The sequence below is a fragment of the Fusarium keratoplasticum genome, chromosome 8 (genome assembly GCF_025433545.1).
Source record: "Fusarium keratoplasticum isolate Fu6.1 chromosome 8, whole genome shotgun sequence".
Classification (NCBI taxonomy): domain Eukaryota; kingdom Fungi; phylum Ascomycota; class Sordariomycetes; order Hypocreales; family Nectriaceae; genus Fusarium; species Fusarium keratoplasticum.
In genome coordinates this window covers 2,708,525-2,730,612 of record NC_070536.1, presented here as the reverse complement: position 1 = coordinate 2,730,612, position 22,088 = coordinate 2,708,525, and the positions used below count along the sequence as shown (strand labels likewise).

The window sequence follows — 22,088 nt, the reverse complement described above, 5'->3', positions numbered from 1 at the left end:
AGCTCCGGGTGGGAGGGAGACAGCGAGTCCTGTCGTCGAGAAAAACTTTTTGGCGCAGTCGGGCAACGAACGATTGGCAAGGATGAAGGGCTCTGATAAGCAGTCGATACGATACCAAGGGAGTCGGAGGAGGACGATAGCGTTTGCTTGCTTGCTCAGCGAAAGTCGTGGGGGAAGATGAAGCGACTTGGGAAATCTCGAGAACTACTCGGAGATGGTGTACGGATTGAGATGTATAGTAACATGGAACTTTGATTCCCATGCTGAGACTTTTGCCGTGCAATGTGATGTGATGTCGATGTAGGCTGAAGAAGCGAGTAGGTGGCGGGCTTGGCCAGCCAAGGTACCAAGGTAATAGGCCAAACAGGATGTGATGCTGTCGCTTGTTCTGGAGTGGTTTGAGCCATGTGATCAGGGCGATCTATCCAAATAGGCAAGTCCGCTGTGGCCATCGCCTTGATGGGCTGAGTCGCATGTTTGTGTTGAAATCCGAGCGCTGCGAACTCCAGGCGGCTGTCGGTGGTGGGTGATCTGAGCTGGCCTCATAGTTCCTCGCCCTCGTCGTACTTTAGAGTTGATGGGCTTGAAATGGTGGGCAGAGGTGGGATTTGAGCGATTGATGACAGTTGACAAGAGAAGGGAAAGGAGAGCAAATCCTGGGAGTGTGTGTGTTTGTTGTTGTTGTGGGAAGTAAAGTGTCCGGTCGGCAGAGTCGACAGGTGAGCTGGCAGCCTCGTCGCAAATGTGCAAAGGCTATGTGAGTAGGGCGAGAGTGTCCTTGGGGCGACAGTTGAAGGAAGGAGTCAAATAAGAGAGAGGTAATAGATTCATTGGAAGCGAGGCGAAAGGGGATGTCAGTGAGTGATTCAGCAGCGATATGTCGCCGTGAGGGAAGATGATGTGGTCGGAGTGAAGGGATCCCTGGAGGTGGTGAGTTTGTGGCCAAGTGAGGAGGTTGAATAGGTGTTCTAAAGCATTTTCCGGCGCGAAAAGGGCGTGAACTAGCCGATATGACAGTGAAACGGACTCGGGGTATCATGCCGGGTCTGCGATAGTCACTTCTGGCTCCTTGCGAACCCATGAAGCGTCCAGTTGAGTGTTGTTGTCCCTGGCCAGCGTGAACGGAAGATGGCCCCGAGAACAGGGCGGGGTCGCTGTGGGAAGGAAGGTAGGCAAGGTCAGCAGACACGGAGAGCACGTACATACCTGGAGAAGATCAAGGTGATTCAGAGACGATAGAGTCGAAGTAGAGAATATTGAACGACATTCTGCAGCAGTTTCGCAAGAATAGTGGCTGTTCTGAGCTGGAATTTTCCACCGTGTGCGGGAACTGAATGGAAATTTGGGGGATGGGTGGGAGTTGTTTCGCAGTCGACTTTTTTGGTGGGCTGACTGGGGGGGGAGAACTTTGGGAAGGAACCTCGCCTCGCTGAAGGGACTGGTCAACCAACGCTGGATGGCTTGCCCCAGGTTTCTAAAGAGAGCTGACGACCTACCCTAGACACTACTTACACTTTACTTTGGGTTTTTGGGTGCTTGATGTTCATGGTGGCATCATAGTGTTTAAAATAGTGCAAGAAAATGGTGTATTTTAGATCTTTTGGAGGGTTGTTACAGGCAACAAGACATGCTCAACGCTTGCACTCCTCGTGCTGGTTAAATTCATGCATGCATCCTCATTCTATCACTAGTGTAGAAGCCATCACCAAAGCACACCGTTTATGCTTCGATAACAATGACAGACTCTTTCCGCACTTATACGCTCTCTTCATAAGCATTTATGAATTGCCCAAAATGGCAGCTATGACGTGCTCTTTGCTGGCTGTTCAGGCGCGGCGGAATCCCCGACTTCTCCGGGCTCTTTACTCGGGTCAAAATGTGAACAGGCCAGCTCCCAAGTCCGCATGCGCCGTAGGTTTACCGACTCGACCAAAGAACAGAAAGGCCTGGTACTAGCATTATAAGAGCAGTCTCAGGTCGTACGCCATGGATATTAATGTAGGAGTCACTAGCATCAGGGTACGAGCCAACAGTGTCAAAGGAGGAGTCAACGGTGTCCTGTAAATCAACAGCTCAGCGCTCTAATCTATAGCAAATCAGTCTACACCTCATCCGACTCCATCGGCACAGGAATCTTCCTTCTCAGCCGAGCCTGAATCTCTGCAAAGTCCTCTTCATTCTCGGCCGTGATCTCTCCATGCCTCACTAGGAAATCAATTAACACCGGACACACATTCGGCTTGAACTCGCCGGCCAGCATCCGCTTCACGACCTCGCCGCACTCCATCAGCACAAACTCCTCGACCTCGTCGTCTCCCGGCTTCGGGACCACATCGTCCGGAATCTCGAGGTCGTAGACGTAGAGGATGTCGGAGTGGTGTAATCCCGAGCGTTCGTTGATGTTGGCCAGCGTCACGGCGCCGGCGGCATGGACCTTTGACGACACAAGGTCCACAGGGAGACAAGCTTCCTCTACTGACTCGGCGAGGATGCATTCGAGGGGCGTGTTGCTGGCCTTGATACCGCCCGCGACGGTGCTATCAAGAAGGCCTGGGTAACTAAAGAGATGACGGCTTCGACGCGCAACCCAAATCTTGATCTTACCATCCGTACCACGAGCATAGCCCGTCATATGAGCACCACGAGTAGCGATACCAAACAACGGCGCCGCAAAACGCTCAATCTGAACAAAACTCCTAGCTCCGACGACAAGGAAAGGCTCGCTGTGCTCCCGGTGCAAAATGGGAAACAAGTCGCCGTCAATGGCACCGTCCACGGCCTTTTGAAACGCGGCGTTGGCATGCGCTGTGAGTGTCTCTCCGGGAGGCGGCGCCGACAGCGTCACGGAGCGGTCGTCGTGGCTGACTATAAAGTCTGCGGGCCACGGCATGCGCGAGACGGTGTCGGGGAGTATGTAGCCATGAGGACGAGGGTCCGGGGCGAGATAGAGGCGGTAGTAGGGATGGTGATCTGCCTCAAAGTTCAACGGGGCACTACATGTGTGTCAGTAACGGATCTTGAAGGGGAATGGGGGAGCTTACTTGTCGATTTGGGTGACGAGGTCAAGAAGCTTGGTCATGATGGTGGGGAGGGGTTAAAGATCAACAACGGTAAGACGGGTTGGAAATGTCCGATTGTTGACTCAAAAGAGGGAGAAAGCGAGATACGAGCAGCAGATCGAATCTAGTGAGTCACCCGCTATATTACAGAATGTGGAGTTGTCAGACACTGATTGATAGCCGCCTTACAGAGAAGAAACACCGACGAACCAAGACCGCAGGTGCTAAAAGTTGTCATAATGGCCCAGAGGTGAGTACAGGCCTTGAAATACGCCGGTCAAATATTACTACAAAAATTGAATATCGATGCTTTTACAGTTGAAATCTAGTGAGCGGCCGCTTGTCAGTGCCAAGCGTCGAGCTTAACAAAGAATCGTGGCTTGCCATGATATTGGTTGGCTTTTCTGTTGTACGCCTTCAAAACGTCGTCGATCATCCTTCTCCACTTTCGCCTCAATCATATAAGAGCGGCTTGCCGTCCTCGAAATAGCTTCACCAATTCTTTCACACCGAGAGTTATACTGGGCTATCCACTCTCTTCAAGCCTCACCCCGTCCTTCAACCAAACTCCGAGTTCTCTTCCTTCTCCATCGCATCAACTTCACCCACACACCACCAACATGGAGAAGCTAAGCTTCATCCTACAAGAGCACGTCGCTCAAGGGCAAGACACCACCAACAAACTCCTTGGAGCTGCGTTTGTCGTTGTAAATGCAAAAGGTTCATCACCAAGCCGTTGCTTTACGTCCATGCTGACAAGATATCCCAGATGTCCTCTTCTCTGGCTCTTCCGGGCGTATCGACTTTGACCCCAGCTCAAGACCTTTCAGCACCGATACTTTCACCTGGATGGCCTCCATGACCAAGATCATCACCACCACTTGTTTCATGCAGCTTGTAGAGCGTGGAGAGATAGGACTAGACGATGATGTTCGGCCTCGCATCCCAGAGCTCGCCAAGATGCAAATCCTCCGTGGGTTTGACGACAATGACAAGCCTATTCTCGAAGACAACACAAAACCCATCACACTTCGGTATGAATCCATACTCAACATACAACGAAGTTCCTCGATGCTGATCTAATAGCCACCTCCTCACCCACACCCTCGGCCTCGGTTCTGACCTCGCAGATCCAGATCTCATGAAGTGGTCCAAAGCTGTCGGCCGCACTGATACAGTCCTCTCCTGGAACCGCGAGGGTATCAATACCCCCCTCAAGTTTGCACCCGGCGAGGGCTGGTATTACGGCGCCGCGACGGACTGGGCCGGCGTCCTCCTCGAGGAGATCACTGGTGAAACCTTGGGCACCTACACACAGAAGAACATCCTCGAGCCACTGGGCATCAAGGACACAGGATTCTGGCCCGAGAAGCTTCCCCAGACGGCGGACCGCACTACCGTGTGCACATACCGTGAGGGCGAGACACTCAAGCCCGGTCCCCTACCTCCACCGAAGGAACACATCCTCGAAAGTGCCGGCGCAGGCCTGTACTCGACAGCAAACGACTACGCTACCTTCTTCCGGGGGTTACTACAAGGGAGACTTGTCAAGGAGGAGACTTTGCAGGAGATGTTTTCTCCGCAGCTCAACGAGGCGCAGGCGGGGATTCTGGAGATGATTGCGTACAACATTGGCGGCCAAGATGCTTTCGCTCCTGAATACCCCAAGGGAGCCAAACTCAACCATGGGATTGGAGGTGTCATAAACGTGGAGAATGTGCCAGGGAAGAGACGCAAGGGGAGTTTAATGTGGAGTGGCATGTGCAACAGCAGATGGGTGAGTTCCCCCCTTCACAGGATACTATGTAGATTTACTGACCTGTGTTACTGCAGTGGATTGACAGAGAAGCCGGTATTGCAGCTGCTTTGATCGTCAATGTGCAGCCACATGGCGATCCAGTCGTCAAGAGCCTGTATAACGAGCTCGAGTTGGAGGTTTATCGATGTTTGGGCATACAGTAGAGCCTAGCCAGTAGACAACTTGTTGGTTTCCATTCATCAATGGCAATACTGTCTACTCATCCTCATCTCCAAACAACTCATCTGCATTCATAGCCTCCAACGTATTCTCCAACACCCGTCTACACCTCGCTCGATAATCCAACGCCAGCTGCTGATTCCTCGTGAGATCCCCTCCACCCACAACCTCCACGTCCGTTTCGAGCAACCTCTCCAGCTCCTGCATTACCTTGTGCTGGATAATAGCTGCCGTCTGCTGAAGAAACATTTTGCCCTCCTCGATGATGTCGCCGCTGAAGAAGCGTTCTCGCTGGGCTTGTTCAGCTGCTTCACCTTGAAGAGTGGCGTCGACTGGGACGAGGACTGCGCGCTGTTCGGGGGTTGCTATCGTGCAAAAGATGTCCCAAACCATGTCGTGTTGAACGTGCTGAAACGCTCCGATCACTGTAGTAGACTCGCTCAACTGGATAGCCTGCTTCGACCGCGCGAGGAGGGAACTAGGATGTCGAATCGGTCGTAGAGAGATGTAGTACTCCTCAGTAGCCGCAGCCTCAGCAGCCTGTCTCTTCCGCACATGAACATAGTCATTATGTAACTCTTCCGACTCGGGGAGCATGAAGCCGTAGCCGAGGAGCAGCTCTGCGTTGGTTTTCATGCTGTAGTTGTTGAACACTTGCTCTCCGGCTTCGTACGCCTTGGCAACCTTGAGGCTGCAGTGCTTCTTCTCTTCGTCGAGCTCCCATCGCACTTCGGTTCTCATGTCGTGATTTCCCACGTCGAACAGTGGCATCAGGACGGAAAAGTCGTCAATCTTGACACCCTCGGGGAGACGCTTCTGATCTTCTGGTCCAAGAACGAGACTCGGACGGAAACTCCTGCTGGAAAAGATGCTGTACGCCCACTGATAAAGACCCAAAGTAAATCCTTTTCTCAACTCTGGCTCCCAGTCTTCAGCCGTGAGAGCATCCAGAGCAGCCTTGAAGTCACGCTTCACGTCAGCCTTGATGCGAGCAACACCAACCTCAATGTTGGTCCCCTCAAACAACTCTGCATCGTCATCAGGCCAAAAAGGCGGCAGCGACCAAGAATCCCGATCCTCCGGCTGTGGGAGAGCATGGATGTAAGGACTCCAGAACGACTCACCCCCGAGGAGGTAGTGCTTGACGAGGACCAAACGACCGATGACGTGCGGAGGCGTCTGCGCCAGGAAGCCAGCAGGAAAAGGTCGAGGGTCATCACTTCCTGGGAGAGCGTTGAGATAGGACAGCGTGAGGCTGGAGGGGATGCTGACGATTGTGTCGAGAGGGTTCGTCTTGGAAGTTGCGCGGAATGAGAGGCCGGTTTCGGGGAGGTTGTCGACTTTGACCGAGGGGTTCAGATGGGCGCCGTGAGAGGTCGCCCATGAGACGAGCTCCGAAATGCGCTGGGAAGAGGTCATTTTATGCGCAGCGTAATGGACAGAGAATGAGTGGTGGGTTTGAAATGGTTGAGTTGGTTGTGAGGCTCCAAGAAAAATGAGGCACCCACAATGAGGTCAAGATCATCTGAAAGTGGACAATAGTTTCAACATGCTCAGCCATGACCAGGAATAACGGTTAACCTCAGCGTAATAAAATCGTATGATCAAAAGCCATGAGTGTTTCCTTCACACTTCCCAATAATTTCTACTGATTTGTGGTTCCTCTTGATGCTGTCAATGATGTAACACCCAGGCCGAGGAAAAATAGAGACACCAACACTACAAACCCTTTAGCTCATCCCCTCCTAAAGATAGGCAAAAGAGGTCTAAAATGTCACCTTAATTATAACATATTCTTAATTATTTTTTATAATTTTATTATTATACTTAGAAGGAGTTAGGTAGCCCTTTTAAACGTTCTGGTATTTCGTTCATTTCTCAGCCGTGTGCGGTACCCCGCCCCACATGTAGACTTGGAAGATCTTCACTGACAGCTTCATGGGTATAAATCGCAAAACTATTCCTTTGTTCCATATTGCTACTTGGCTCTGGTCGAATTCCCTCGAGCCTAGAGTCCCTCGCTTCTCACTGTAGACCTGCGATGAATGGCATCGCTTTTTCCCTGTATCAAATCTCGAGACCCCAAACCAAACCCGTATCTGCGAATATCCTCCCCCAAATCACAACCCAACTAAAAGTCGGAATCATCCGACTCAGCGTAGTGCATGCGGCGCTGGCGAGCGACCTCGGGGTCGACGTTCTTCGCCTTGGTCGAGACCAGCACTGGCTGCTTCTTGATCTCAGACTGGGGAATTCGGAGCTGCATTTGATCAGTCAGTTACCTAGACGATCAATACTTGTTCGGACAGGTAGGTATCTTACCTCGCTGGACTTGGGCCATTTGCTGTTCCCTCCTCGAGTGGCCGGCTCCGCCTCGAGAGCGTTGGGCACATCGCTCCAATCGCCGATGAGGTTGGGGTTGCTGCACTCGCTCTTGTCGGCCGAAGACAAGGCAGATGCGCCGCTGCTGGACATGACTGTCGGGTTCTTGATGGCTTGGTGCTTCTTTCCGGTAAAATCCCAGGCATTGTATTGAACCTGACGTTCTTTGGCCGTTTCCTCTCGATCCTTCCGAACAGTACTCGCAGTTGAAATGCTCTCAGGGCCTCGGAGGTGAGGTGGCAGCTCGTTGTGCTGCTTCAGGTTGGATGTCGCAACGGAGCTCACAACAGAGTTCGCTTTGGTCGAGACCTTGCCTGCCAGGTGAGGAGGCAGTCGTGTGATGGTCGACATTGCCTCGTCGGCGACGCTAACTGTATCCCCGCCGACACCGACAACAGAGTGCGAGGAAGTCGAGCCATCGCGGGTGAGCACCTCGGAGAGGATCTGGTTGGCCCGGGTACCCTCTGCAGTGCTCTCCAACTCAGTCAGGCCTAGGCCTCCAAGACCGGTAACGGGGGCTCGTGGAAGCGCATCAGTGTCGCCAAAGAAGTCGGCGTTGGCAAAGTCGCGAGCCCAGGCACCTTCGTTTTCTTCCTCGACGGAAACGTGGCCCGTCTCCAGGGGCGAAGGCGTAACACTGGGCTCCTGGGTCTCGGTCCAGGCGGTGCATCTCTCACAAATCTAAGACGTCAGTAGGCAAACGGTGATAACCAAGGACCAAGAGACTCACGATTTCGTCGCGGCGAAGAGCGGCCTTGCTGAAGTGCTCGCGGGGCTTGATGAGGTCGCACACCTCGCAGCGGTATTCCAACTTGGTGCCGGCAGAATGCTCCTTACAGATCATTCCGCAGTGCGCGGGATCGACGTCCTCACGGTTCTCGAGCTGCCACTTGATATTCTTCTGCTGGTTGTTGGAGAAGTCGGCGAGTGGCTTCCACTCTCCTCCGACCTTGCATCGGAATCTGGTGGGAGTCGCTCCCTGGGTCCGGCTTTACCATGAAACAGTCAGTACATCAGTATATCCTCCTCTTTTCATCTTCTAAGGATCAGACTCACGGTTTGTAGCCCCCTTTGTTTCTGTTGGGCATCGTGGAGGATGGGTAGTCCTTTGCTGGCGATGGGGGGGTGGATGAAGATATTGGCCTGAAGATGCGAGAATGGTTAGAGAAGACTCCGAGAAAAAAAGTCGTGAGACGAAGGTTCTTGAGAGGAAGCTGGGGAATAAATATGCGAGAAGAAGGGGAGTTTGTTTGTGGTGGAGGAGTTGAGGTGCGAGAGGGAGAGGAGACGGGAAGGTGCAGTGCAGCAGTGTTCTTGCTCAGGCACAAACACAGGCAAATCTGCTGCTGCCACTGCCGCCGCCGCGATCAAGCACAAACCTGAGATCCAGCACGGTAATGATATTCTTTCACCTCTGTGACGGCTGTGTGTGGGATAAAAATGTCCGACGAGGGTTGTTGTGGTGAGGTTGAAGACGGAAGAAACACTCGAAGAGAAGTCAGCGCACATAGCAGATTTTTGTAAGGCCTCTTTCCGACAGTGATTCAGTGTCACAGAAGCTCCTTTTTTGCCACAGCTATCGTTTGTTCGTTGGGAGCCTTTGCTGCGTTGCTCTCTCCCGCTTGTGCCACGACGGGGAGGTGCATCACTCTGACCACGAAATGGATTTAGCCTTGGCTGCTGAATTGTGATGGGCGGCTACTTGCAGATTGCGTGTGCTGTGATGATTTAAATTGCCCTTTATGGTACAGTATTATCTCCATATGGGGATGGCGGCGGTTGGTTCCTCTGTATTCCGCCGAAGGCCGCTGAAGTCGCGATGACCTCAGATGAGTAATTTCTCAGGCATATTTTCTCCATTCAGAGATGAATATAGATATAATACAATTCTGAGAGATACTCAGAAATGGCCAAAACTCTAGCCTCGGAATAGATACTTGGCTCTCGTCGTTATTATCATTGATCCCGGGTGGTGGATGGAAGTGGTCTGGTTAGCCCGTGAACGGTATATGCAGCACACCACATGTTGCCTGTGTAATTATATCCAGGGCCATGGATAAATGGAATTTTATTTGGTAGGGAAATCAGTCTCTGATTATGGATTATATCGGACATTTACTGTCAATTCTGGACAGAGGTCGTTTCGCATCTGAACAGTCTCCATCCTTATCAGTGAGGCTCAACCGGCCGCAGATCCACAACCTGCATCATCCACGTGAGGCATCTCCCCAACTGTCACGCCCGAACTACTCAAGCCATCTGACGAACTGCTCAAACTGACCATCATTTTCCAGTTACCGAGGCATCAGACTCTATCGACACGAGACTCCATCCTCCTCCACCCTCACCGCTACCTACCCTATAGCATACCTACAAAACGAGGCGTTCACCGCCCAAAGACCGACCCTTGGTTAGCTCGCTGCACAAACCCCAGACGGCCACCTGGCATGCTTCTCGGCGACTCACGGATACCCTCGTCTATGGTACGGCGCCGCTCCGCTGGTGGATTCCATGGCCTCTCGGTGGCTTGGCTCGACCAACTACGCGAGAGCACCGGGCTTCTGGCTGGGACGATGGATCCCCTCGGAGGGGTCCTTGGGGAGGGACGAACGAAACTTGAACTTTGATGCAGGGCTGTGAGACAGGAGAGCAATGTGAGTCGGTCTGGCAGATGGGTGCTGCATCTACCCGGCCCCTCCGGGCTAGGCCATTGGTGTTTATGTCCAGGCTGGACGGGTTGGAGGCTGCAAGTGACCGACTCAGCAGGGAGAGCATGTGTGTGAGCAAACACAGTTATTCTTCATGCTGCAGTCACGCCATGTTGATGCAGTCATGTTGATACAGTCCTGCGAGGCCGGCACCGGATACACTGACTATTCGCTGCCAGACTATTTGTCTACGAGAGAACGGGCCTTGCCATCACCGACTTGAGCTTGGCGAACGGCCCATGTGCGGTGGATGGGGAGAGATAGCTTCACCCACCGTATCCACTAGAGACATGCAGATGCAAGCTGAAGAGGGAATAGGGAGGGCAGGGTCCAGACCGCAAGAACCTCTTTTGATCAGAGATGGGTTGCGGGTTTTCCACTTCAGGATCAACCCATGGCTCGAGTCGACAAGAGTCATGCCCATCCTGGTTGATGGATCTGGGGTAACCGACTTTTAGACATGCACACGACTGCAAGCCCGCCGAATCGTGCCAAAGCTAAATTCTCGACGACGGCGTGATGGACTCCTCTACGAGACTTGGCATCATGAAGTTGGACGTTGGACTCCAGAGCTGAGACAGAAGCCTGCCGAGAAATCGGTGCTCCGAGACAGTCCAGCTGGAGATGTCCCCCTCTTCCGAACCGGCTTCCTGGTTTGCTCAGCCTGCGATGCTCCATGACAGCTCACTCCCTCTCCACCAGCTACATACGGCATCGGCTGAGATGGGGGTCAACTGGGGCCTTTGCCTTGTTTCTTCCGCTTTTGACCATATCAAAACAGATCGACATCCCTCCGCAGTCGTGTCAAGCAGTCCTGTCGCGTCTGCAGCGGCATTGAATCAGTGACTTCACCACCACGACGATGCCGCAGTGACAGGTGACCCCAAGTGGGCTGGGATCGACCGCCATGCTTTTCGAGGTGGACAGATGTTGCCACATTCGCACAATCCCACGCACAGCGCGGGTCTCAGCAGCGTCTGCCCCGGCCAATATCGAAATGCCAACTCAAAAGTACTTGACGACGTACCGGTTGAGCGGATCTTCAGCAGGTGAGGCTCTCAGTCAATGGTCTCTCATCAGCGATGGAGGCGAACAGGACGCGTCAAGGGCCTTGACGAACATGGGGCCAGATCTGGCCTTGGACCAGGCAAGGATTTCAGTCTCCAACCGGGACGAGGTGCCAGAAACCCGAACTCCAGAAGTGAGACTTTTTCACCCCTGAAGTGCTGATCAAGGACTTGGTGGGGAGAAAAAAGCATGAACGGTTCGATTCTTTCTGCAGAGGCATGTACATAGAGACGAGGTCGAGGTCCGAGGATGAGACTCTTGACGGCGCGGTTCGGGCGCTGCGCTAGAGTCAAGCGACTGGCTCGAAAGCTCAAGGCTCGGTCGACGGCGCGAGTGGAGAACTACAGCACACGGGGCGTCCCATCGGGAAGAACCCTTTGACGGCGGCTGCACTCCACAAGTGTCAAGTCAATTGAAGAAGTTTTCCTGTAGCGTTGACCCAAGGCTGGGCCTCGCGAAGGAGAGGCTGGCTCTTTGGAGGGTGGCAGGAAGGCAACCGAGGAAGAGAGGGCTGGGTATTGCTCGTGTGGCGCACATTTGTCCACGATTTAAGGCGTGAGTTTTCGTGTTGAGATGGATGTCCATGCGTCGCTGCAAGGGCAGGCTGGCAAAAAGAAAGCACAGGAGGGAAAACTCGGATTGGCGAGTTGCTTAATTGCGAGTGTGACAGTGACAATTGGTGACGAGAGATGGAGGCACGATGTAATGGCACGGCGTTGGAGCTACTGCAACTGAGCCATCACAATTAACGTCAAGGCACACATTTCAGGCACATCAAAGCACAATTTTGATCACAGATAGCAAGAGACGCAAAGAAGCAAATACAGACCCACAAACGACAAGAAGATGAGAAATCAACGGCGGCAATCCCATCTCGCCAGCAAACCACAGCCTCTCCCCCAGCCTCGGTGCTTCTCCCACTCTCTGAGAGGTGGTCCCCCATCAGATACGATACGACGTCCTTGCCGGCCTCAACTGTAATCCCACGCAGGGTTCTCTTATTAGACAATACTGATCCCTTCAGCCACCATCGCCAACCCCTCAAGCGGCCGGCTGGCAAATGCGCGAACGGGCCTGCCAGAGATCCTACGCGCCCAGTTGCTCGCATCATCTGTGCATGCGGCCGGCCGCTCAGAGGCATGCTGCGATGTCGCGCAGGGAGTTTCCTGGGTATGTCCCGGGACCGCGATGACGCTGCCTCCTCTTGCCACAGGCCGCAAGGTGACGTGAGAGCAGCTTTCGATGGGAACTTGAACTGGGGCTATAGGGTCATCGCATAACATTCAGACCCCGCCTGCTCTCCCTCAGGTTCGACTCTGAGCTGGCCTTGTCAATGGGCTGCATACTGTGAGGCTGGGTGACAGGCGCGCAATTGGCAAGCATGCGGGCGGTTCCTGAGGAGCTGCCGCGTTTCATGACGGGGCGGCATGGTTGGGCAGCCTGCCGTGTTGGGAGCAACCACTGACTTGAAGGGAGGCATCCAATGCGCGCCAGAATCAAATCAAAGAGCAACAAGAGGGGGAATGGAGGGGAGGGGAGGGGGACAGACACCCAGCAGAGCAGAAGGGGACAGCAAACGGCTCGCTGCGAGAAGGATCGACGCCTAGGGCATCCGCTGCGTTGGGGATCTGTGTTGGGCCAGGATAGCTCTGCTTCTCGAAGCTCTTGCCCAGCCCTTCCTGACACCGGGCAACCCGGGGATGCTACGGTGGGTGTCATCGTGGAGAGCTCGTCTTGCGTCTTCTTGCGTCCCTGGGATGGCAATCTCCGTTCCCCGGGCCCCTGTGCTTGTTGTGCGTCCTTTGCGCTGGATCCGATTCCGCGGGCATCGTGACGGGACAAGAAAAGTCCAGGGTCGGAGTAACTGCCTTGAAGGGCACGCACGGCACGCACAGTATTCGTTATTCACGTCACGTCACGTCTTGACAAGACGGGCGGGCTGAGGTGCGGGATGGATTGGATGAGACGGGACCCAAAGGGGGGGTTTCAAGATGTCTGGTACCTGCAGCAGCCTCTGGAAGGTACCGAAGCCCACACGCACACAGGCGCACAGGATCAAGTACCTACCAGTGAAGCCCGCCGTCCGTCCCATGGGATGGGATGGTCCAGCGGTTGGTCCCTGGCAGCGGCCCCACACTCCGGCCGTTGGCTCGAGGCCCGACCGACGGATTGGCGTCTCTTTGGGAAGAAGCAAAACACACCCAAAGATTTGCCGTAAAGGAAGCACAAGATTGACATGGGGGAGTGAAAATTCAGACTCTAGCCGGCTTCCCCTACGAATAGCTAGCCCGTTTCTTTTCGGACCAGGAGTCGGGGTCTGTACCTGGTTGTTGGTAATGGATTTGCCGCACTTGAACCCGTCTTGGGTCCGGAAAGACAGCCCGTCCTCTTCTCTGACAGCTCCGTACAGTACCACATCGTGATATCAACTGTACCCATCGCTTCTTCTGGCAGCTTTGTCACTGCTATATCTGATCCGAGTTAATGGGCACCTAGACCCTGACGATGTCCTGCGTACCCCTGCAGAGGAAGGACAGGAGATTGTCCAAGCACTCTCTGTGTGACCGAGCGAGAGCCGGGAAAACTTACTCTCGTGATCGACCCTAATGTGATCATGGGTAGGTAACTCCATGGAAATAGTGTTTTATTTGTTCACACTTCTTCGCCAGGAATTGGAATACTGTGGTTGCTCATTCTTGTGCCGTTTCTCACCTCGCTCGTTCAGCATTGTACGATCGCTATGGCTCAATGTATGTGATGATCTTAAACACTGCCATTTGCGTTTCTAGTATCTGTATATTAGTTTTTTCGTTTTCGTCTTCCAGTTGATCAGAACGTCCGTACCATCTGCGTGAAGTTCGATGAGTGGCTCCGCATGATTGCCGTCCCCTCTTTCATCATATCCCTCGGATGCTCGATTCTAGCGGCTGTACAAGGTTCACTGCGAGATCTCAATGAATCACGTTTCGCATTCCTGGCAGCTGGTGTTACTGCAGCCGCCTACTTTGCTCTATACCTGCTTCCCGGTATCTGTATCGGGCTACATTGTGCTCAGGGCAGAACAACGGAATGATAAGATGATATAGGACTAGGATCTAGAATCGGGTCCTATGGGCGATGAAAAAGAGGCTTTCCTGAGCATCTAAGTAGTTTAATTCAAACCAGCGGTTCCTAAGTGTTGAAAGATGCTTGCTCCAAAGTAGGTGGCGCATGGAAGCTCCCACGCATGGGACGCCAGAATATTAAGAGGGTTACCTAATTGCCCTTACGCATTATAAATAAATTTGTGGAAAATATTACAAAAATAATCTCATAACTTGGAGCATTTTTATTTATTCTTATTATACTGTATTGATCATCTTTAGGGGAGAATAAGCTCATAGCTTTGTCTGGGTATATCTTTTGTCTTGACCCAGGTGGCTCTAGAACTGAAGCCGACGGTGCATGACGATGTCAACTGCATAACTCGCACTAACGGGCTTTGTACACGTGTGTGGCAGGGGTTCGCGTGTTTCGAAAAAAGGCTATGCACCGAACCCATCGCCATCTTTATGTACTGTGCGCCTCCAACAAACCAGACCAAGCCGTCGCATGGAAATGTTCCCGCTCGGTCGCCGGCGTTGGCTGCTATCCTAGCCGGGCTCTCTGTTACTCGTTACTGATTCTCCAGCGTGTTTCGTCATTCCAACGGCGGCGACGGAGCCCCCCTCCCCGAGGCGAGTTTCCTCCCCCTCTCGTGTTCCCCGTCCCCTCCCCCTTTTTTCTTATTCCCAGGTCCCTGGACCACTGGACGGGATCGCAGGGCACGTCCCGATCAAGGGAAAGTGAAAAAGAGAGCAGCGTCGAGACTAGACAGGCAGTTTGATTACCTTGCCCCCCGGCTGCCCCGGCCGCTGGAAGACGGCCTCCGCACGCACCAAGCAGCCAGCCCACGAGGGCTCTAAAAAGAGAAAAGAAAGAAGAAAAGAGTGGAGGGGAGGGGCGGCCCCGGGAAGCCATTTCATGCGACCCAAGGCGCCGAGGCAGAGGGACCCCGTCTTCAAGGCCCGGCCACCAAGAAAAGGCTGGCTGCTTCGCTTGGACGAGGCGCCGCGACCCGCGAAGCGCCAGAGGCTGGTAGCGAAAGGATGAGAAGAGCTCACGGCGTCTAGATGGCGCTCTCGACGGCCGCGTCGATTCCCACCGGGCTGTGCTGGGTATTGGTTCGTCAATAGGACGCTTCACGACGATGCGGCAAGAAAGCAGGGGAGCAGAGAAGGTCTTGATAAGCTGTGTCTGCCGCGAGGCCACGAGGTTGGCCGAGGCTGAGGGTGTGGCAGGGCAGCGCGTGTGGGCAGCCTGAGAACGCGCCTGTTAGAGTGCGCGCGTCTTGCATTTCTCCATCGCCAACCCTCGTCCATTCGCCTTCTCACTGACCTCCCACAAGCAACTCTTGTCCTCGATGTTTATCAGCCATGGCCACGGGGTCTTTGTGTGATGAGTCGGATATTATCCACTTCGTATTTCTATTATCGTCTTCGGCTTTGAGAAGCAAAGCATGAAATCAACTGGTCCCGGACCCAAGATAGATTTGCTCATCTCTCGAGACCCGGCGCCCCCAGACAATGCTCCCCTGCCCTGTAGATTATGCAGAAGACGCGGCTGGCGGCATTTCAAGGGACCAAGCCCGGGCGAGGTCTTCTTCAACGGGGAAATAATAAAACCAAACTAACCCGGGGGTGTCATTGTTCTTTTTGCCCCCAAATTAACAGTAATAAATTGCGATACCTCACGGAGCCAGCCCAAAAAAGAAGAAACGAAAACATACAAAGACAGAGGCAAGGCGCCCCGCGAAGCCGGACCCGCTGGCGAGATTGGGCATGGATGCCAGTCTCTTCTTCTCTTCACTTCCCGTTGGCGATTTCCCAGAGGTCGGCAATGATTGACCACCTTTTGCGACACCGTCACGCCGGCGCCCTTGTCGGGATGGATGATATCCTAGCAACCTGAACCTGACCTGGGCGGGCGGGCCTGGCAAGGCTTCTAGGGGGGCTAGGGTATCTTGTCCCCCGATGCTCCTAGCTGGCTGGGCCATCTCTTGACTACCTATCGCTCTCCCAATCGTTCTGTCATTCAATTCATGCTAGTTGAGTAGCGAAGTTACGAGAGTCGTCCATTTGGGATCACGGAGACCATGAACATCACCAGAAGCCTAAACAGTACCCCCGTGATCGGTCCCATCCCATGCCATTCGATGTCTGCCATTCCAGCCCATACCAACGAACCAGCCAGTCCAGTCCAAGTCCATTGGCCACACGACACGGTATCGTGCGTACCGTCCGCCATCCCTCTAGCGGCCCTCTGACCCAGTGTGTGTGCTCTTCTGACCCTCCCTTGGGGGGGCACGCACACTGGCAGGTCTTGATTCCCAGAACCTTGCACACCCTTCTGTCTCTTGTTGTCTGTCGCTGTCCCATCCCGGTCTTCATTCTTTTCATCTGCGACAGTTGAGAGCACGCACTCACATATTCGCACAGCAATCCTTGGGGAATTCCCCACGTACCGTAGCTTTTGCGCCTCTGACTCCGATCTGGTCATCTCCTTCCCGTGTGCCCTTCTCCCTGTGCACATCTTTGCATTGTAGATTTGCCTGCATGCTTATGCTCACCACGAATACGTGCTAGAGCATATCACGAATGCCCCTTCGGGGGAGGTAGAGAGTCCCCGAAACCCCTCCCCATTGTAAGTCGTTGCGCGACTCGGGACCAAGGTTTGTCAAGGGCCTTGGCTCTTTCGTCCGCACCGCAACGCACCGCACCGTACCGTACTCCAGGGCCTTGCCAGCCTTTCGAGAGGAGCTCTCTTTTCTGCCCGGACTGGCCTTCAGTGACTGGGGGTGGGCGAGTTGCACCAACCGGATGGCGGGTACGTACCCTGCCTGCCCGGCGGGGCCCTGTTTTTTTCGTTGCTGGGTTTTCCATTTTCTGACCAGGGCAACTGAAAGTGGACAGCCCCCCCGGCCTCCCAGGGCATGTCCCAATCGTCAGGCCGCTGGCCAGGTACAGTGACAAAGTGCTCGAGAGGCTGTACACCAGGCCAATAAAGAGGATACATTCCCTACCAGCCTCTTTTATCACAGAGCCCAAGTCCCAGCAAGGTCCCCGCTGGCAGCTCGCATGTACCTCTGACTCGAAACCTCCTATCCCATTATCCCCCATCATCCCAGACGGGGGCTCCATTGCTTCTTTTCCATCCTTTCCTTTCCTTGCTGCACTCCACTATCCACCGATGCCATTGATCCATTGCCCACGCCCCCCCGTCTCACATCTCGACGCCTCTGGCCCTCTGGCTCTGGCTTCTGGCCCTTTTTGGGCTTCTCTGGGGGGACTTTCTTGCTCTGCCTCTGCCTCGCTCGCTCTTTCTCACCTCACCCCATTCATTCGTCTGCTCTGCTCACCTGCGTCGCTTTTCCCTCTCTTCTTTCCTCATCCTCCTCCTCACCTCTCTCCACCACAAAAAACACCAGCCTCTCTTCGTGTCGCTGCTATTGTCATCGTCGGCAGTTGCTCGTTGAATGCTCCCATTTCCTCTTGAATAATCCACCCCCATCAATACACAGCGGGAGCTTCGCCGGGGCCCATTGAAGCAACTCACTAGTGGCCTGAGGATCCTGCCCCGATCGGCAGGTTCAAGCCACTCCCCCCCCTGGACCTGGGCAAGAGCTTTCCCTCTCCTTTTCGTTAATATCGACTCTATCCACTCTGCAATCACCCTCACTTCAGTCACTCCTTTTGCCCTTCCTGGACCCTCTGGCGAGATCAACTCTCTTCGACGCTCACTCTCCATCATCTTGAGCTACTCTTAACACTTGCATCCCTTTTCCTCGATCAACCGGTATCCATCTTCACCGTTCTACCGCCGCCGCCACCCCTTCACCTCACTGTAACGATTTACCAGCACCACCACGAATTCCGCTATTACGACTGCATTCGCTTGCACGCACGCCCTCAGCTCGCACGCTCGTCGTCATTCTAATCACACTTGGTCAACCTGAATGCTCCGGTAAATCGGTCTTTTGCTCTTTGATAGAGCCTGTCTATCGCTTCAGGCCTGGATTAGGTATTGTCTACCGCTGCTGGTCAATGTCGGGAGTCCTTGGAGCCAATCCCTAACGCCGTTCCCCAGGATCTCAGCTCTCACTCGCGTGTCACACAACATCTCGAGGTAGACTGTATCTTGATCACAGCCGACAAAATGACTGTCACAAACGACCTGACTCATCGGAGTCCCTCGGGCCACCAGCTCGCCCTCGAGGACCGCTTTGAGGTTTTGAAGGAGATTGGCGATGGTAGCTTTGGTAGCGTCGTTCTTGGAAGGGTCCGGACAGCGGGTGCCAACGTTGCCCGCCGAGGGACTGTGGTAAGTTTCACTCGATGCGCGCCCTGCGTTGTGTGACAGCACCCGTAACAGTCGTTTAGGTTGCTATCAAGACTATGAAGAAGACCTTCGAGTCAATAACGCCCTGTATGGAGCTCCGCGAGGTCGTCTTTCTCCGCACCCTCCCTCAACACCCTCACCTCGTCCCCGCCCTCGACATCTTCCTGGACCCTTACAGCAAGAAGCTGCACATCTGCATGGAGTACATGGAGGGCAACCTCTACCAGCTGATGAAGGCCCGCGATCACAAGTGCCTCGACAACGCCAGCGTCAAGAGCATCCTCTTCCAGATTATGCAGGGCCTCGAGCATATCCACTCCCACCACTTTTTCCACCGCGACATCAAGCCCGAAAACATCCTCGTCTCCACTTCCTCCCACAGTGAATCCAGTAACTCCTTCCGACGATATTCAGCTCTCGTGACGCCTCCTTCTACGCCTCCCACCTATACCGTCAAGATCGCCGACTTTGGTCTCGCTAGAGAGACACACTCGAAGCTTCCCTACACCACCTACGTTTCCACAAGATGGTACCGAGCCCCCGAGGTTCTCCTGCGAGCGGGAGAGTACTCTGCTCCCGTGGACATTTGGGCCGTTGGTGCCATGGCTGTTGAGATTGCCACTCTCAAGCCGCTGTTCCCCGGTGGAAACGAGGTCGACCAGGTATGGAGGGTATGCGAGATCATGGGAAGCCCTGGCAACTGGTACAACAAGTCGGGCGCTCGTGTTGGTGGTGGCGATTGGCGTGAGGGTACCAGACTCGCCGGCAAGCTGGGTTTCTCGTTCCCTAAGATGGCCCCCCATGCCATGGATACCATCCTCCAAACACCGCAGTGGCCCACCGCTCTGAGCCAGTTCGTCACCTGGTGTCTGATGTGGGATCCCAAGAACCGCCCGACCTCCTCTCAAGCTCTCGCTCACGAATACTTCCTCGACGCCGTCGATCCCATGCGCCCCAAGTCCTCCGCCTCTAGAATCCTCGGACGCAAGCAGTCTGACCTTGGCCGTAGCAGCAAGGACTCGTCTACTACTCCCACCTCCACAAAGCAATCTTGGTTCCGCAAGTCGCTCATCGGTCGCTCCGAGAGCTCCGACCTGGCCACCGTGCAAGCCCAGGTCAAGGATGCGTCTGCTCCTCGACCTGCTCCAGTACATACCTCATCGACTACCGAAGTGCCTTCAAACGCTAAGCCACGCCCAGCGGCCGGAAAGAGAACTACTTGGACCAACGGCCCCTCGAACGTCGCTCCCATGCCCATCCTTCCCACGATCAGGCCCATCTCGCCGGTCCCCGATGCTGTAACTGCCCGAGCCAACAACGGTTACAACGACTCGTACGCTAATGGACATGGCCAGGGGAAGACCAAGAAACTTGGCCGGCAGCTCTCTGTCGCTTCGAGCACGAACAACTACACCGAGATGCACCGACAGCAAGCAGAGCGCGCCCTCAATGGAAATTCGGGCCTTGCGTCGCCACCCAGTGGTCAAAAAGAAAGCTTCTTTTCACACCTTAGAAAGCGTGCCAGACGCTTCTCAGGTCGACACCAGACACCCGTTTCCCCTTCATACGATGATCTGGAAGCTCAAGCTGGATGCGGCCCTTGGGCTAGCAACCGGTCGTCCATGGTTATTGACCAAACACAGCAGCAGGCTCCCATTCCCAAGTCAGAGGTCTATGAGTCCCTGGATAAAGCCCTGCGGGATGTCCAGAACAATCTCGACTCGCGTCCACCTGTACCGCCCGCCCATCAGCTATCGCCTACGAGCAACCTCAAGCGGCATCACTCGCTACCTCACCACCAAGCTAGGTCAGTCGACAACCTGATTGGCGCCGCCCGAGGTGGTCCCATCTCGAGCCGAACACGACGAGCACAGGCGACGCATGGGGTGCATCAGTATGAAGCCCCTGATGAGGAGGAGGAACTGTTGGATGAGGCTCTCACCTCTACCCAACGTGCGATGAAGCGCATGGAGCAGAACTCGAGCAAGCCTCTCCGCCAGTCGGCTAGCAACCTGGGTTTGATGAACCCATATCCAACCCCTTCGCCCTCGGCCAGTGGCAACCAAGTCCTCTTCGGTGATGGCAACGAGGCCGTCACTCCGAGGCCACTTGATCTACACAAGAAGTCCGAGGGCCAGTACAAGTGGCCAACGCCCCCTTATGAGGAGAGCGAGTGGGCGGCTTCAGCGGCGGCTAGCATCTGGGCAGCTGGCAACCGTTTCTAAGTTATAAGACGTGGGACACAACGCGGTACGATTACGTCCAGTGGTGTGGCAAAAGTTCTTTGGTATCGATCGACTCGCATGGTCACGGTGTTTGGTGTTGGGCAAGATACGCAACTCTCTCGTTTTGATCTTTTTCGTCGTTACGTGGGCGGTCCTTTTTGATTTTTGGGCATCTGGCTTGACTATACACACTTTATTCCCCCTTTCGATTCAGCAGGCTCGACGTTTCACCAAATACCCGGCCGGATTTTGCGCCGCCTTCTGCATATTACTTATTACTTCTTCTCTATCCCTCCCTTTTCCCGAAATATTTTGCTCTTGTTCGTTTCATCCACCTTTGAGTATCAAATACCCCTTATAGACCGACACAGGCGAGCTCCGCCGCAATCTGCTTGAAGCAATACCGCATATCACTGGACCAATTTCTTTCCTTTGTCAACTACCTACCTATTATATAAGAGGGGGGGATCGGAGTACGAGGTGCTTGGGCTGCATATGAACGGCCATTTTCTTTGTCACATGTTGGGATATCTCATCTCTTGAGCGCACAAAAAGGGTCAAACAGGACGCCTCCAGGGAGACAGGAAGGGAGTGAAGGAGGGAGGATCAGTCCAACGTTTGCTTATTGAAGAATGTTGTAAAAAAAAAAAAAGTCAGCGATCATTTCATTACGCATCTTTTCTGTTTCTCCAGCGCATTCGGGAGACTGCCAACCGAACCGAGTACCTAGATGGGAGTTTTGATACCTTGGCCATGAAGCCGGCCTCAGACCAGTTTGCACTTTTACGACGCGTATATAATTAGGTAGTTGATGCCCCAAGAGGGGAGGCTGGTGCCTCGATGGACGGATGGAGTGGTGATGGGATTAATCAATGGAGATGAACTATGACTTTTGTTGCTACTGTGATGTGCAATGGCTGTCTTATTTGGTGTTGTCTTTGGTAATGAATACGTGACTGTGCAAGGTTTAGTGGCGGCGACGCCGTGGAAAGGATGTTTAGCCGACTGTCTCGAGGTGGAGAGAGCGGTTGAATGTTGAAGAATGCATTGGCGCCGTCTCGAGGCCTCTTCTCCCTTGTCGAGTGGGGATGAGGTGACGAAAATAAAGTCACATTTGTGCTGAGCGGGGGAGGCAAAGAAGAGAAATGAGGGTTGATGGGAGATGAAGTGGCTTGATGATGGATATGAGATGAGGGCGTATGTCTTGAGAGAGGAGTGAGGGTAGATTTGATGGTTGTGCGGCCTTGTGCAA

The 22,088-nt window shown here is 54.0% G+C and overlaps 5 protein-coding genes across 5 annotated transcripts; 2 read left to right on the top strand and 3 right to left on the bottom strand.

The window, feature by feature from the left end:
• Positions 1 to 2,101: 2,101 nt before the first annotated feature.
• Positions 2,102 to 3,085, bottom strand: NCS57_01065000 (Nudix hydrolase domain-containing protein; the record flags this gene model as incomplete). Its single annotated transcript, XM_053060391.1, has 2 exons — positions 3,042 to 3,085; positions 2,102 to 2,993 (listed from the first exon to the last, which is right to left on the bottom strand). Exons 1-2 carry the CDS (start codon positions 3,077 to 3,079, stop codon positions 2,102 to 2,104), a joined length of 930 nt encoding a protein of 309 aa, XP_052910785.1. The 5' UTR covers positions 3,080 to 3,085.
• Positions 3,086 to 3,679: 594 nt separating this feature from the next.
• On the top strand, positions 3,680 to 5,021 carry NCS57_01064900 (Beta-lactamase domain-containing protein; the record flags this gene model as incomplete). Its single annotated transcript, XM_053060390.1, has 4 exons — positions 3,680 to 3,779; positions 3,829 to 4,093; positions 4,146 to 4,836; positions 4,893 to 5,021. The coding sequence occupies 4 exons, from the start codon at positions 3,680 to 3,682 to the stop codon at positions 5,019 to 5,021; spliced, it is 1,185 nt and encodes a 394-aa protein (XP_052910784.1).
• A 52-nt stretch (positions 5,022 to 5,073) lies between these two features.
• NCS57_01064800 (uncharacterized protein) lies at positions 5,074 to 6,456 on the bottom strand (the record flags this gene model as incomplete). Its single annotated transcript, XM_053060389.1, has 1 exon — positions 5,074 to 6,456. One exon carries the CDS (start codon positions 6,454 to 6,456, stop codon positions 5,074 to 5,076), a length of 1,383 nt encoding a protein of 460 aa, XP_052910783.1.
• A 712-nt stretch (positions 6,457 to 7,168) lies between these two features.
• Positions 7,169 to 8,507, bottom strand: NCS57_01064700 (Stc1 domain-containing protein; the record flags this gene model as incomplete). The annotated part of the gene is made up of 4 exons (XM_053060388.1): positions 7,169 to 7,297; positions 7,360 to 8,100; positions 8,150 to 8,408; positions 8,476 to 8,507. 4 exons carry the CDS (start codon positions 8,505 to 8,507, stop codon positions 7,169 to 7,171), a joined length of 1,161 nt encoding a protein of 386 aa, XP_052910782.1.
• A 9,921-nt stretch (positions 8,508 to 18,428) lies between these two features.
• NCS57_01064600 (uncharacterized protein) lies at positions 18,429 to 20,836 on the top strand (the record flags this gene model as incomplete). Its single annotated transcript, XM_053060387.1, has 2 exons — positions 18,429 to 18,593; positions 18,653 to 20,836. The coding sequence occupies 2 exons, from the start codon at positions 18,429 to 18,431 to the stop codon at positions 20,834 to 20,836; spliced, it is 2,349 nt and encodes a 782-aa protein (XP_052910781.1).
• Positions 20,837 to 22,088: the final 1,252 nt, after the last annotated feature.